This window comes from Mus caroli, chromosome 4 (genome assembly GCF_900094665.2).
Source record: "Mus caroli chromosome 4, CAROLI_EIJ_v1.1, whole genome shotgun sequence".
NCBI classification, from domain to species: domain Eukaryota; kingdom Metazoa; phylum Chordata; class Mammalia; order Rodentia; family Muridae; genus Mus; species Mus caroli.
In genome coordinates this window covers 50,316,252-50,330,498 of record NC_034573.1, presented here as the reverse complement: position 1 = coordinate 50,330,498, position 14,247 = coordinate 50,316,252, and the positions used below count along the sequence as shown (strand labels likewise).

At 42.0% G+C, this 14,247-nt stretch overlaps 1 protein-coding gene across 4 annotated transcripts in view; it reads left to right on the top strand.

The window, feature by feature from the left end:
• Positions 1 to 12,548, top strand: part of Tmem245 (transmembrane protein 245) — a 75,779-nt gene extending 63,231 nt beyond the window's left edge. For 3 of the 4 annotated variants that reach the window (XM_021161328.2, XM_021161326.2, XM_029475924.1), the window contains 3 exons: positions 355 to 529; positions 2,826 to 3,020; positions 6,861 to 12,548. In XM_021161328.2, coding sequence (XP_021016987.1) covers positions 355 to 529; positions 2,826 to 3,020; positions 6,861 to 6,906 — 416 coding nt within the window. In that variant the 3' untranslated portion in view covers positions 6,907 to 12,548. The remainder of the gene's footprint in view (positions 1 to 354; positions 530 to 2,825; positions 3,021 to 6,860) is intronic. The other variant, XM_029475923.1, reaches the window with a different exon arrangement.
• The last annotated feature ends 1,699 nt before the right edge of the window (positions 12,549 to 14,247 follow it).

Here is a 14,247-nt window from a genome sequence, read left to right as displayed (position 1 = left end):
CTCTACCAGTCCTCTAAAACTGAAGCCTGTGTTCACTTACTTATTTGGGTAGACTTTTAAGAAGATTATTTTTAATTTTATGTGTGTGGGTGTTGGGTGCATGCTTGTATGTATTTGCACCACATGTGAGCAGTACCTGCAGAGACTTGAAGAGTATGTCAGATTCTGGGGACTGGAATTACACGTGACTGTGAGTGGCATGTGGGTGCCAGGATTCAAACCAGTGCTCTCCCACCGGAGCCTTCTCTCCAGCTGCAGTGGGCAGGTGGCTTAAGGAGGGAGGGTCTGCTTGGGCCCTGCTACTTTGTAACTGTTGCCCGGGCTTTGATTGCTTCTCTTTTACTCCTCTATTAGCTTTGGCAGCAATCCTTGGAGCTGTGCCATTTCTGGGGACATATTGGGCAGCAGTACCTGCAGTTCTAGACCTGTGGCTCACACAAGGGCTAGGATGTAAAGCCATCTTGCTCCTGGTCTTTCATCTCTTGCCAACATACTTCGTAGACACTGCAATCTACTCTGATATATCAGGGTAAGTGTTCTCTAGTTCTTGCTCAGTCTTAGGGTGTTTGGTTTGGGGAAGGGGTGGGGATGGAGTAGTGGCAATCAGTTGGGTAGCCTTTTGTGATCCTTTCACAGTGAAATTCAACAATGTAGAATTACATTGTTGTGGTAATGTTATGATCGTTATTATGTAAGTATAAAATCCAAAATTAAGACCAAAATTATGCATAATTCTGTTTCGAGTTTTGTGGCATTTAGCCTAGGAAAATAGTATTACTAAGCATATATAAAATATTTTAAGTACAATAAAGAGTTAGTGGCGGGGGCTGGAGAGATGGCTCAGTGGGAGCACCGACTACTTTTCTGTAGGTCCTGAGTTCAAATCCCAGCAACCATGTGATGGCTCACAACCATCAGTAATAGGATCTGATGCCTTCTTCTGGTGTGTCTGAAGGCAGCTCCAGTGTACTTACATAAATAAAATAAATAAATAAATCTTAAAAAAAAAAAAAAAGATTGCCAGTTGGAGGCCCACTTGAACTACATAGCAATATCCTGTCTCATTGTCAGACACAGAGCATGGAACTAGAGAACCATCTCTGTGGTTAGGAATGTGTACTGTTCTTTCAAAAAACTCAAGTTTGGTTCCCAACACCTCCACTGGGCAGCTCACAACTGTCTGTAACGGTAGTTCCAGGGAATCAAAGATCCTCTTCTGGTATTGAGTCATACAAACACATATGCACATACACAAAAATCAAACTTAGAAAACAACCCCTCCGCACCAGAAAAACCACCCCAAAACCCAAAGCCTGGCTTAGTGTGAATACCGTAATTCCAGCACTTGGGCAGGCATAGGCAGGGGACTAACCTAGTTCAAAGCCATCTACTTTACATAGCAAGCTGCAGGCCAGGTAGAGTAACAGGAAACCCTGCCTCAGAACAGTCAGCCACCGAACTGGTACTGTGATCCACTGATCTTTCAACAACTGAGGTTAAACAGTATATGACTTAGACGTAAGTGCTCTGTGTATTTAAACCTCGCTGTAAAGTTTTTTATATTAGGGGTTATAGTTATAATTCAAGACTTATGTGATTTTTCTCATAATACTTTATTTGATCAGTTATTAAAAATGAAAAGTGTTGTATACACACACACATATATAGATGTAGGTATATAGATATATATACACATATATATTTTTGAGGTGGGGGTGCTTTTTTGTTGTTGTTTTTCTGAGACAGGGTTTCTCTATGTAGCTCTGGCTGTCCAGCCTGGGCTACTCTGTAGACTAGGCTGTCCTCGAACTCAGCAATTTACCTGCCACTGCTTCCCAAGTGCTGGGATTAAAGGGATGCACCACCACTGCCCCACATAAATATATTTTTAATTAAGCTTTTATTTAAAAATGCTCCTTGCACCACTTTAAGCCTTAAGAATTTCTGGTACTTCACTGCTATAAGTCTTTTTGGAAAAAGAGAACTAAATTGTGAATATCGTGTTTTTATTTCCTGAAGGCTGGTTCACTGCTGTGTATTTGTAAACTGCTATATATTCCAAAATCCTTTTTGTGTATCTAATTATTTACCTTGATGAAAACATTCCACTCATCCGTGTTATTTAAAAACTAGAAACAGACTGTGACTGTTTCTTTGTCCCTCTTGCTTCAGTGGTCAGGACTTATCTGTACTGTGTTGCTATATCTGTCTCCCTCCCTCCTGGTTGTGTCAGCATTGCCGTCATAGCCTGTGCGACAGTATGACTCTTGTAAAATAAAAGTCTTGTGCTTTGTTGACAGATGTCTTCCATATACAACCTGTTATTACACCTGTAGTAGTTACATTTTAGAAGGTTGCCAAAGGTCAAAACTGTGAACAAAAGGAGTATTGGTGTTACTATTTTATAAAACTGTAATTGTTGTTTTATTAAAGAAACCATATCTGCTAAATTGCACTCACTATTATCCTTAAAGGAAGTAAACCTAGCAGGTATCTTAGGTAACCAGTCTTGAGGCAGCAATAATCTTCAGGAAGCCATGTGGGATGGGTTCAGACTACCTGATAGCAGCATGCTTTTATTCTTTTAGTGGCTAGTCCTGCAAAAAGAGGCAGAGGTCACTGTTGGTACATATGTGAGAAAATCTTTGTTTCTCAATATTATTATATGTTCTTAATTCTACATTGATGTAATCTAAAGAAAGCTAGTAGTGGAGTAAACCCTGAAATATCAGAGATACCGCATTGTGTTAGAAAGTATTTGGGACTTCTCCAAAGCTGGTATTCATTGGAAATCATATGTTGAACTGGTGTGCTTTTTGTTCCAGAGGAGGCCACCCCTACCTGACCGGCTTAGCAGTGGCTGGTGGAGCCTACTACCTGGGCCTAGAAGGAGCAATCATTGGGCCTATCCTTCTCTGCATACTTGTCGTTGCTTCCAATATCTACAGTGCCATGCTAGTGAGTCCTACGAACTCGATGCCCACACCAAATCAGACCCCTTGGCCTGCTCAGACTCAGCGGTGAGTTCAGCAGTATCACAGTGAGCATATGCAGAGACAGGCTGCACTGTGTGTGTTTTCAACGAATGGCTACATCTGGGACTTATCAGGTTCAACGTCTCAAGCACTCCTTATCCATGCAGATTATTTCCACCAGTCCTCAAGGTTTCTTCTCTCTATCAGATATTCTGCCTATTGATATCCTGACTGCAGTCATTTCAGAATAGCTTTAAACATGGTCTAAAATGTACTGCCCTCCTGAGGCAGGCTTTGCTTGGTCAGTGTGTCTGCCTGACCATCATTGCTTGTTTCTTCACTCAATCTTTTCATTGTCTCAGTGTACCAGCCTCATTTTTCAGTTCAGTATTAAAAGGCATCAGGTAGATGCTATTTTATGGCTATTAAAAGACAAGATTCTGTTATCTGGTATGCACATCATAGTGGTTGTGAATTATATTATACTTGCTTGAATACCTAGAAGTGGAATGTTTTCTGTGTATCAGATTTAATGTTAAAAACTTGCAAATAAGGTAAGTGTGTTGGCTCATGCCTAACCCCAATACTTGGAAGGCAGAGAGTCAAGAGAATCAACAGCTTGGGCAGCATAGACTATCCCAGAATCAAACAATAAAACCTTACAAAATGGGTTTTCTGTGTAAGTCATGCAGATGTACATACAGCCTAGAAACAAAATAAACAGAATAAATAGGTTTAACCTTCTAGAGACTTTATTATGTTGCCCAGCTTGTCATCAGTGGGGAAGCACTGAGTTCTGCTGGTTCATTATATATTCTTGTGTACTTTGAGTCACGGAGAAGCTGGTCTGACAGTCCCTTTACACTTCTATACTTCTGTCTGTCTCTCTGTCTGCCTCTCTATTATCTCTTGTCTATCTATCTCATGTATTATATCTCAAACTCAGTTTCCCCTTCCACACTTCTATCCTTCGAGGTAGAATTTTAAAGTGAACTGCAGTTCACTTTGTCTTAAATATCATGTCTTTTGAGTTGTTCAAAGTAACTTCTGAGTTAGTCAGTTGCTCAGAAGCCCATTGGTGTTCACACCTTTATATTTTGTTTGTTGATATTTTTATTGAGACCGGATCTCAGTGTGTCATTGTGTAGCCCTTGCTGGCTTGGATTTTGGAGATCTACCTTCTTGTGCCTCCAAATGCAAGAACCAGAGCTCTGCATCCTGACACCTATTTACTGATGGCTAAGAAAAGTCCGTTTTCTCAGGAAGACTAGAACAGAGGGATATAGGTGACTGACAAAGGCTTCACCACCAACCTGGGCTGTTAACACTAGAACTAGATCATTCCCTCCCCTCCCTTCTTCCCTTTCTTTTTTATTTTATTTATTTTTTTTAATTTATTTATTTATTATATGTAAGTTACACTGTAGCTGTCTTCAGACACTCCAGAATAGGGCATCAGATTTCATTATGGATGGTTGTGAGCCACCATGTGGTTACCATGTGGTTGCTGGGATTTGAACTCTGGACCTTTGGAAGAGCAGTTGGCACTCTTAACCACTGAGCCATCTCACCAGCCCCCTTCTTCCCTTTCTTGAGTCAGTCTTCCTGTGGAGTCCAGGACAGCTGAATTCACAGTCTGCTCTTTAGCTTCCTGAGTACAGTGTGTACTACTACCATTCTGTTTGCTTTTCCTCTTCATAGCAGGTGCTTGGAAACCTGCACAGAAAGGATAGTTTCTTCAAGCTACTAGAGAGAATGACAGAGTTTCCTAATGTTTTATTGTATGGGTGGGTGTGTGTGTGTCTTCTAATGATTTTTAGTATATAAACCAAGATTCACTGAAAGATGAAGCAAGAGAAACCAGTATATACAGACAAGAGAAGATAAGAGTAGGAAGCTGCATCATCGGGTCAGGATGCTGGGAAAGGAGATGTGAGGGCTGTTAGATACCCAGCATAATTTCCATCAGTCATTCATGCGTGTGGGCAGTTTTTGCCAAGCTTATTGTGAAAAACAGGGCTTTGCCTTTACCCAGCAGCAGTGATATCAGTGAAGGGCTTTGTTTTTCAGCTCATGTTAAAAATAAGACACTGAAGTTGTAGGTGGGCTATTACATTTGTGGCTTTAATTTAATCTGACAAGTCCACTACCCTGTGCAGCCCTTAATGGCTGTGACTTTTGGTCTCTTTTGTGCACTGATAATTCCTCACAGAAAGGTCTTCAGATCTCTTAGCTGGAAGTTGTAAGCCCAGGGAGGGGGTGATGAGTTGAATACAGAGCTCTGCTGTAGGTGTAGTACCCTGTGCTAGTACACAGCCACACTCACATCTCTGCCTGTTGTTCCTAGTCCAAAACTCATTCCCTTCTCCAGAGGTAAGCTAGGAGTCGGAAAGAAGGAAGAAGGATCAGCTGCTCGGTTTGGTGGCGGTCGGCCGGGGTGGGGTGGCACAGTGTAACCTGCTTCTGAAGCTTTGGGGCGTTTTGCTCAGTGAGTTAATTAGGTTGTTTTAGTCTCCTCCTAATAATGGCTTGGAGCTCCTGCTTTCCAGAGGTGGCTAAGTCTGAGTGGTTGCCTGTTGGATTCACCCCACCAACCCCCAGCTGTGGCATTCTGGGCCTAAAGGAAATGTGCGTTTTATCCACCACTGTTTAAGAAGTAACACAAACAACACTTCTAACATTTGTTGAGACTTAGCATGTGCTGAATCCCATGATAAAAACATCATGTGTTATCTTTATCTGTTCTGGTTTTTTTGAGACATGGTCTCTCTCTCTGTAGCCCGACTTGCCCGGAACTCACTGAAGTTCACTTGTTTGAACCTCCAGAGTCCTGGGAGTAGAAGGCATGTACCAGGCCTGGCTTCGCTGGTGTGAATTACTGTTCTGAGCCTATTAGTATTTTCCAGGATGCTTAGGTGATATAGTTTAGAAATATCAAGTTGCTCTATGTTCATATAGTTCCAGACTTGCAAGCTGCAGAGGCAGAGGCAGGCGGACTTCTTGTTTAAAAAGAAGTCCGGGGGCATTCCAGGTCTAGAGTGTTAAGCAAATGCCCGAGCCTAGCCCCTTACCATCAGAATGCTATACCAACCATGACTTGTGGCTTTCTAAGATATCAGATACTGGAGCACATGTTCATTGGTAACCTCTGACCCTGGCCCCATGGCTGTCTGTGAGCATCTTTACTTTACCAGGTGACACTATGACAGGCCTGTCAGCTATATCAAAGGCTGTTTAGCCACCATGGTCCCAAGGTAGATGCATTGTAGATGCATCAGACCTTTCTATCCAGTCCAAATACCAACCGGCACTAGGTATCACTTAGCTTATCTTATGTGAGACAAGTCAGGTGATGGAAACACCTTCCTTTACCCTTCTGGCCCTCCTCCCTGCAGGCCTTGGGTTCTTTGTAGCACCAGGGTTTCTCCTTCAGAACAGGACTCTATCAGCAATTAGTCTGATCAGCAAGACTTGCTCTCTTTAGCATCGTATCTGTTTTCCAGCTAGTTAGAAGTTCCAAGAGCCAAGAAACTGCCCCCAAGTTACACAACACTTCTGTAATATCTCGTTAGCCAAAATCCAGTCACATGGCCAATTGTGCTTCAAGTAAGTCTGGGGAGGTCCCAGATAAGAGATAATGGACTCAGCCCCAAACCGGGCTCCTGTTTATACACAATGAGGGCTAACTAAGAGATTTTGAAACAGTCTTGTGAAAATGCTAAAAATAGGGACTATAATCTCTTCTACCCTCTTAAAGGTTATGAAAGAAGACAGTGTTGTATGGTAACTGGTTCTGGGCTTGCCCCTCCCTCCTTGTAGTTTTGCTAACCCCACTCCTTTCCAAAGCAAAGCCAACCATTCTCTCTTCCTTTTTTTTTTTTTTAGGACTTTCCGTGACATCTCTGAAGATCTGAAATCTTCAGTAGATTGACCTGGCTTCACTGCAGTGACTTCTCTGGGGAGTCTCACTTTGACAATGAGTCCTGCAAGCGTTGGCCTCTGTTCTGACAGCCGTGTCTGGCAGGCAGGGGTACCCAGAAAAGAAGCAGAAGCCTCCCAGCCTTACATGCAGAACGCCAAGTGAGAGAGAACTTGCTCTAGGCCGCTTCGCATTTTAAAACACAGCTTGAAAGTTGAGAATTGTGTCTGCTCACAGCTCATGCTAAGATGACTTGAAAGTCGCAGTTGATGCACTGGTACCAAGGCTTGAACTTGCCCTCTCTGATTATCTGCTGCAGTGTTTGTTTATAAGTTACTTTAAGGATTCTGAACGACCTACTATTAAGTGTATACCCAGTGTAATGTTCCTTCTGCTGTAGGAGTTTAGCCCTTTTCAGTGAGAAAGTTTTCCCTGTGGAGTATGGTTCAGTAAGCAGAAAAGGGTAAAGATGGCTCCCTGTGCTGAGAGGAGAGACAGACGCAGGAGGAGTGCAGCTCTTCCTCTCAGCCAGGTTGCCAGGTTTCTACAACTCTTCCGACCACGCTGAAAAGATGCCGCCTACTGAGCGGCTACAGATCCCTGCCGTCAGCCTTCCTCTCTCACCTGCTTTACAATACAAGCACAGACTGAGGTGCAGTGGTCCCTGGGTTTGTCATGTGTGCCCTCAGTTGCTTAGCAGCAGAATTTCTTCCCCTTAGCACGGTGCCTTGTACTCGGGAGTCTAGACGAATGCTTGCTGAGTTGGACTATAACTTTGCACGTATCTCAGATCTGACACAACCGGCATAGTGCTTTATACTTTACACAGCCTTTGTGCACATTACTTTACACGCATTTCACATCAGCTCTTGGAGCTTTGTACTCTGGGGAGTGTCACCCTGGGGGCGGGGTTGGGGGGCTAAGCTTCAGGACAGCAGCAGTGCAAAGCCACCAAGTGTTGTAACTTATCCCCTGTCTTCTGATGTTACATCTGCAGAATGCATTTCTTATGGCTTTGGCAGTTTCCCAGTCCTGTCAGCAGAGGTTCTCATTTATTCCATACATGTGAAAGAGTTGTCCTGCTTCGTGACACAGGACATGGCTGTAACCTGAGCCCAGCTCCTAGTGCCGTGCCCTTTCCAGCTGTGCCTGGGCAGCAGAAGGGGGTTTTGATTTGTTTTTGAAAGCACTTAAGACTAAAATTTTTCTTAAAACTTCTTACTAACTTTATAACTTGATTGATTAATAAAACCCACACATGCCGGGCGGTGGTGGCACACGCCTTTAATCCCAGCACTTGGGAGGCAGAGGCAGGCAGATTTCTGAGTTTGAGGCCAGCCTGGTCTACAAAGTGAGTTCCAGGACAGCCTGCAGGGCTATACAGAGAAACCCTGTCTGGAAAAAACCAATAAATAAATAAATAAAACCCACACATACTGCAGTGCCATCTGACATGCTATGTATAGTATAGCTCATGCTGGTTTCCTGGTTGTATCATGAATCCTTCAACATTATGACCTGTTAATCCATCATCTGTTAGATCTGACCACTAAACCACTTACTCAGTTCCTTAATAAGTTGGTCATTTGCTCATTAATACTTTTCTTGAGCATTAGTAAATTCTAGGCACCATGCCAAGGACCACAGTGGGCTGTGGGCGATGACTCCCACGATGGCTTCTCTCACCTTAAATGCCAGCCAGATCATGTAAATCATACTAAATCTAAAATTCTTACATTAAAATGGTTGAGAGAAACCAAGTTTTTCAAACTATATTGTGATAAGTTTATAATTAGCACATGCTCATAAGCAGCAAATATATACAGTGAGTTTGTATACATCTACAAATTATGTTGCTCCAGTGTGCTTTTAGTCATGTAAAAGCAAATTTGCAAAAAACTAAGTTTGAGCTGATTCATACTTGTTGGTAGGATAGTTCTCAATTTGAATGTGAATTTCTAGGGGAACTCTGAGCTCTAAGTTTAGAGCTTCCTAAATTCGTGGTAGTGGTATAAGTCTGTCCTGAAATTTTAAGAACAGAAGTCCCCCACAATGACCTGATCCGGAGACTCAAACTACTCCATCGCTACAGTGAATCCAGGAAGGCTGCCAGTTGGAAAAACATCCTAGCAAGTGTCAGGCACAGGGAAGCAGTTTTACGGAATTTTCCTAGGACAGAGAGAGAATAGATAACATGAGGTGGTAAGAGTCTTTTAGTCCCTAACATAACTTACCTTGAAGAGTTTGAATAGAATTTGACCTGAGAAGAAGAGAATATATATGGCTGGTGGCTGGTTTGGTTTTTGGTTTTTTGTTGTTGTTGTTGCTGCTGCTGCTGTTTGTTGGTTTGTGGTGTGTGTGTGTGTGTGTGTGTGTTCATGTGCATGTATAGGTAGACTTTTTGGCTACTTTATTGGGTTCTTTTACCTGCCTCTCTTCTCCACCCCGATCCCTTCCAACCCCCAACACTAGGTCAGTGAGGAAAGGTTAGAGGGAAAGAGGGCATAGATCTCTTTGGACTACTTCCTTCTGATTAGGGATGTCAAATTTCCTAGAGGAAAGTCCAGTCTTCATTGTCAGGACTTCTCCAACCAGCAAACCAGCAACACACCCGCAGCAGCAGGAATCAGCAGCAGCATGGGGAGCAGCAGCCACCCCCCCCCCGGGCTCTCAGCAGACCCTCGGATTAAGGTAAACAACCTTCAGCTGGCAGAATCGTGCCCCTGCCAGACCATGAGACGAATCATAGCTGCTGTGGACAATCTGAAGCAGCCCCATATCCCACACCTGGGGTTAAACTAAATCATAATCACAAACCATAACTGAGGTTTTTCTTTTAAAAAAATTTAAAGTTAACAAAGCACTAGTCTGTCTTTACAGGGTCTTTACTCTTCCTTTTTGTTTTATTAGCATTTCTTTAAAAATGCAGCTAGATCTTTGTACAACTGCTTGTCTTGTAGGATTGTGTGATATCTGTAACATGCTTTATATTATAATATGCAAAGAATTGCTTCATCTCACTGAAGACATGTGAGAATGCATTGTCAGTATTAATTTGTGCAGGTGTCCTCCAAACTTCTGTTATTTCCAATAAATGTGCAATTACGGAACCAGCTTTTCGGAACTCAAAGCAGTTGCGCATTGGGACTGAATATGAATCAGTGGTATGGTGTGCAAACTGTAGTGTTAGAAATTCTGCAAAATGGAACACATCATCCGTCTGCCAGATTTCATTTCCTTTAGCACTCCTAGGACTACTCATCAGGTAATGAACTTTGGTTATACAGAGAATAAGTAAGGCATTTTTTTATCTCCTCGGCTTGTTGCCAAATCATAGAAAATAATTTAAACCTTTATTTTTAACATGGTGGGGTTTTTTCATGAAATTTTGAGGCTTCTAATACATTTCCCATTGATAATTGGTCAATTTCTTCATTTCCTTGTGCCAATAGACTGCTCAACCTGTATGAGACTGAATATGAGTCTCATATTCAATATACAATGGAAAGTGTCTATTTCTGATTGCCAGTTGCAGTTGCACAAATAAGATTAATTCTGAACCATCCGGAACAAATTCAGCAGTTTCTATATACAAAACAACTCTTTCTGCATATTGAGAGTCAGTAATTATTAAGAGATTCAGAGAAATCTAACAATAGGATTGCATACAACTCTGATTTTTGAACTGAACTTTGTGGGCTTTGGATCACTTTGCTTATTTTGTCTGACTTACAGCCTTCCGTCCTCAACTTACTTGCATCAGGATAGAATGTAGGCGCTTCAGGAATTGGTGTTCCCTTTACAATACTTGGGAGAATCCAATTAGTTCTTTTTGTAAATTGAAGATGCTTGCTTTGGAGATATTTGTTTATTTCTCACAAATAGTTGCTACATGCTTTGCAAATCTTCATTGATTACACATAGTGACATAATCTCAGCATTAGTAAAAGGCACCACAATTTCAGCTGTGTCTGTTACTGATAATTGATATAGTCTTATTCTACCTTTTATAATTAAATCAGAAACCTTTTCTATATATGTAAATTTTTAACTTTTTAATTTGTGTATTAAGAAAATCCATCTATAATTCTATCTTCCCTTTGTATAATGAGCCACGTAAGAGAATGAGTTGATGGCAGAAAAATGAAAATACAATCAAGCTTAGGCTCTGTGTGATCCACATATGCATCTTGCTGTGAGTAAACTCTTTCACTGTTAACCATTCTATACTGTTTTAAGTTTGAATTTACTCGTAATGGTTGAAATAAGTTACTTGAGTTAATCTGGTTGTAGGCCATAGCCAATTAATATTTCCCATTAATTTTTGAAAAGCATTAAGAGTTTGCAACTGATCTCTACAGATCTGTACCTTTTATGGTTAATATTTTATAACCCAAATAGTTAATCAAATCTACTCTCTGTATTTTACAGGAGCGATCTGTAATTCCCAGCATGGCAGAATTCTTTGTGTTTTTTAAAAACATTTTCTCTAAAGTATCTTTGTCAGAATTAGCCAACAGTACATCTTCCATGTAATGAGATATGATAGATTGAGGGAATTGCCTACAAGTTATTTCTAGCTGTTGTTGCTTAAAATACTGACATAAAGCCGGACTATTTAGCATTCCACTTGGGAGCATTTATTGGACCACTGTTATGATAAGTAGGTGCTAAGAAAGCAAATCCTTTCTTATCATGCTCATGCAGAAGGATTGTGAAAAAACACTCTTTTAAATCAATTGTCATAGGCTATGAGTTAGGTCATGAAGAAGGTAAAGGAATTCCTGGCTGTAAATGTCTCAGTGGTTGAATTACTCTGTTCAGCATTCTTAAATCTGATAACATACTCTATTTTCCTGATTTCATTTTTGTTTTTGTTTGTATGTTTTATTTTTTTCCTTTTTTTAACAAACACAGGCGAATTCCATGGATTGTTAGACTCTCCTGTATGGTGAGCCTCCACCTGCTCTTTGTTGTACTAGCTGCTCACGTGCCTGCAGGTTTTCCTCAATTAAGGGCCACTGCTCTACCCATACAGGCTTGTCAGCCAACTATTTTAGGGTAGGACTATTGTGATTTGGAAACTCACTCAATCCCTGGAACAGCCCGTGATTGTTTTTGATGACACATATCAGTATCTTTCCCAGGAACATCTACCATCTCCCTACAGTTTCATCATGAGCTGTCTCTGGGATTGCAGGAATATTTGAGTACCAACCATGTTGTTGTAAAAGATCCCTTCCCCATAAATTTATGGGTATGTCAGCCACATAAGGTCTCAGCTTCCCTGTTTGCCCTTCTGGTCCTAACCCATTGTACACTTTTTTTTATTTGAGGTAATCTACAAATTCCCATAAACTGTGTATGAACATTCTGAAGTGGCCATTCAGAGTTCCACGGTTTTGGGGAAATGATAGTCACATCAGCTCCTGTATCCACCAAACCTCCTAATTCAACACTATTTGCCTAAAGTTTAACTTTGGTCATTAACTACTCACTGTTTGCTAAAGCACACGTTTTTCAGTACTCCCAAGTCCCCCTGTTCTTTCTACTGGAGCAGCTTCACCCTTAGTGTAGGGAAACAGCAGTTTTTAAACTTTCATTGTCCCCTGCATTACTTTGCATCTCTCTCTCTCTCTCTCTCTCAAGCCACAATTAAAATTTCTTTGAAATTCCCATCTATAACAAACACATCACTAGTAAGCCTCAACCCTTACATTCTTACTCATCCCCAAGATCTAAATAACTTTAAAAGTCCCACAGTCTTTGCAATTCTTAAAATTTCAATCTCTTTAAAATATCCATCTCTTTTAAAACCCCAAAGTCTTTTTACAATTAAAAGTCTCTTAACTGTGGGCTCCACTAAAATAGTTTCTTCCTTCAAGAGGGAAAAATATCAGGGCACAGTCACAATCAAAAGCAAAAATTAAACTCCAACTATCCAATGACTGGGATCCAACTCACAATCTTCTGGGCTCCTACAAGGGCTTGGGTCATTTCTCCAGCCATGCCCTTTGTAGCACACATCTTGTCTTCTAGGCTCCAGCTGCCTGTGTTCCACTGCTGCTGCTGTCCTTGGTGGTCATCTCATGGTACTGGCATCTGTAAACACTGCTGTCTTCTGCTGTAACTATGTTTCACCAATAGCCTCTCATAGGCTCTCTTCATGGTGCCAAGCCTCAACTCCTTTACATGACCCCTTCAGTCCTGGGACATCAATTGCAGCTGAGGCTGCACTTTCACCAATGGCCTTCCATGGCCTCTCACAGTGCCGAGCCTCAGCTGCTCTGCGTGACCCCTTCATGCCTTCAAAACCAGTACCACCGGGGTGACCCTTACACATTACCAAGTCCAGCCACAGCACAAGGTACAACCTTGGCTATCTCTGGAACACAGCCTCTGTGCTCTCAAAAAACACCTCCCAAAAGATGTCACCTCAATGATGCTGGTCTCTTCTTAATCACTGCTAATTTCTTAGCTCCAGCAAACCAGCATCAATGGTCCCAATAATGCAAAGTTCTTTAATCTTCCCTCTGAAATTTCACAAGCCAGGCCTCCATCTTCTGCACTCTTCTCAACATTATCTTCCAAGTTCCTACACAACATTCAACAGAGCTCTTAACACCGAATGGATCTTCTGGCCCAAAGTTCCAAAGTCCTTCCACAGTCCTCCCCAAAACATGGCCAGGTTGTCACGGGAATACCCCATTCCTGGTACCAATCTGTTTTAGTCAGGGTTTCTATTCCTGCACAAACATCATGACCAAGAAGTAGTTGGGGAGGAAAGGGTTTATTCAGCTTACATCACTGAAAGAAGTCAGGACTGGAACTCAAGCAGGTCAGGGAGCAAGAGCTGATGCACAGGCCATGGAGGGATGTTCTTTACTGGCTTGCTTCCCCTGGCTTGCTCAAGACTACCAGCCCAGAGATGGTCCCTCCCACAAGGGGCCTTTCCCCCTTGATCACTAATTGAGAAAATGCCTTACAGTTGGATCTCATGGAGGCATTTCCTCAACTGAAGCTCCTTTCTCTGTGATAACTCCAGCTGTGTCAAGTTGACACACAACTAGCCAGTACAAGGTTTATCTGTGGTCAAATCTAGAGCACCAATATAAGATCAGAAATACTTAGTTACTGGTTGTTGCTGTTGTCCTCTTTGTTGTTGCCTGCTTGTAATCTGGATGGCCAGAGGGAAACACTGTGGGGCCTCAAGCTGGCAGCCTCCTACTCCTACCCCTTTTCATTTCCTGATGGCAAGAGATTACCTCGTGTGTCCCTTTTGTGCCTGCCCTTATTTATCCAGTGAGAGCACTTGCAGAGCACCTGTAAACCCTGGGAAGCCTAGGTATTCTT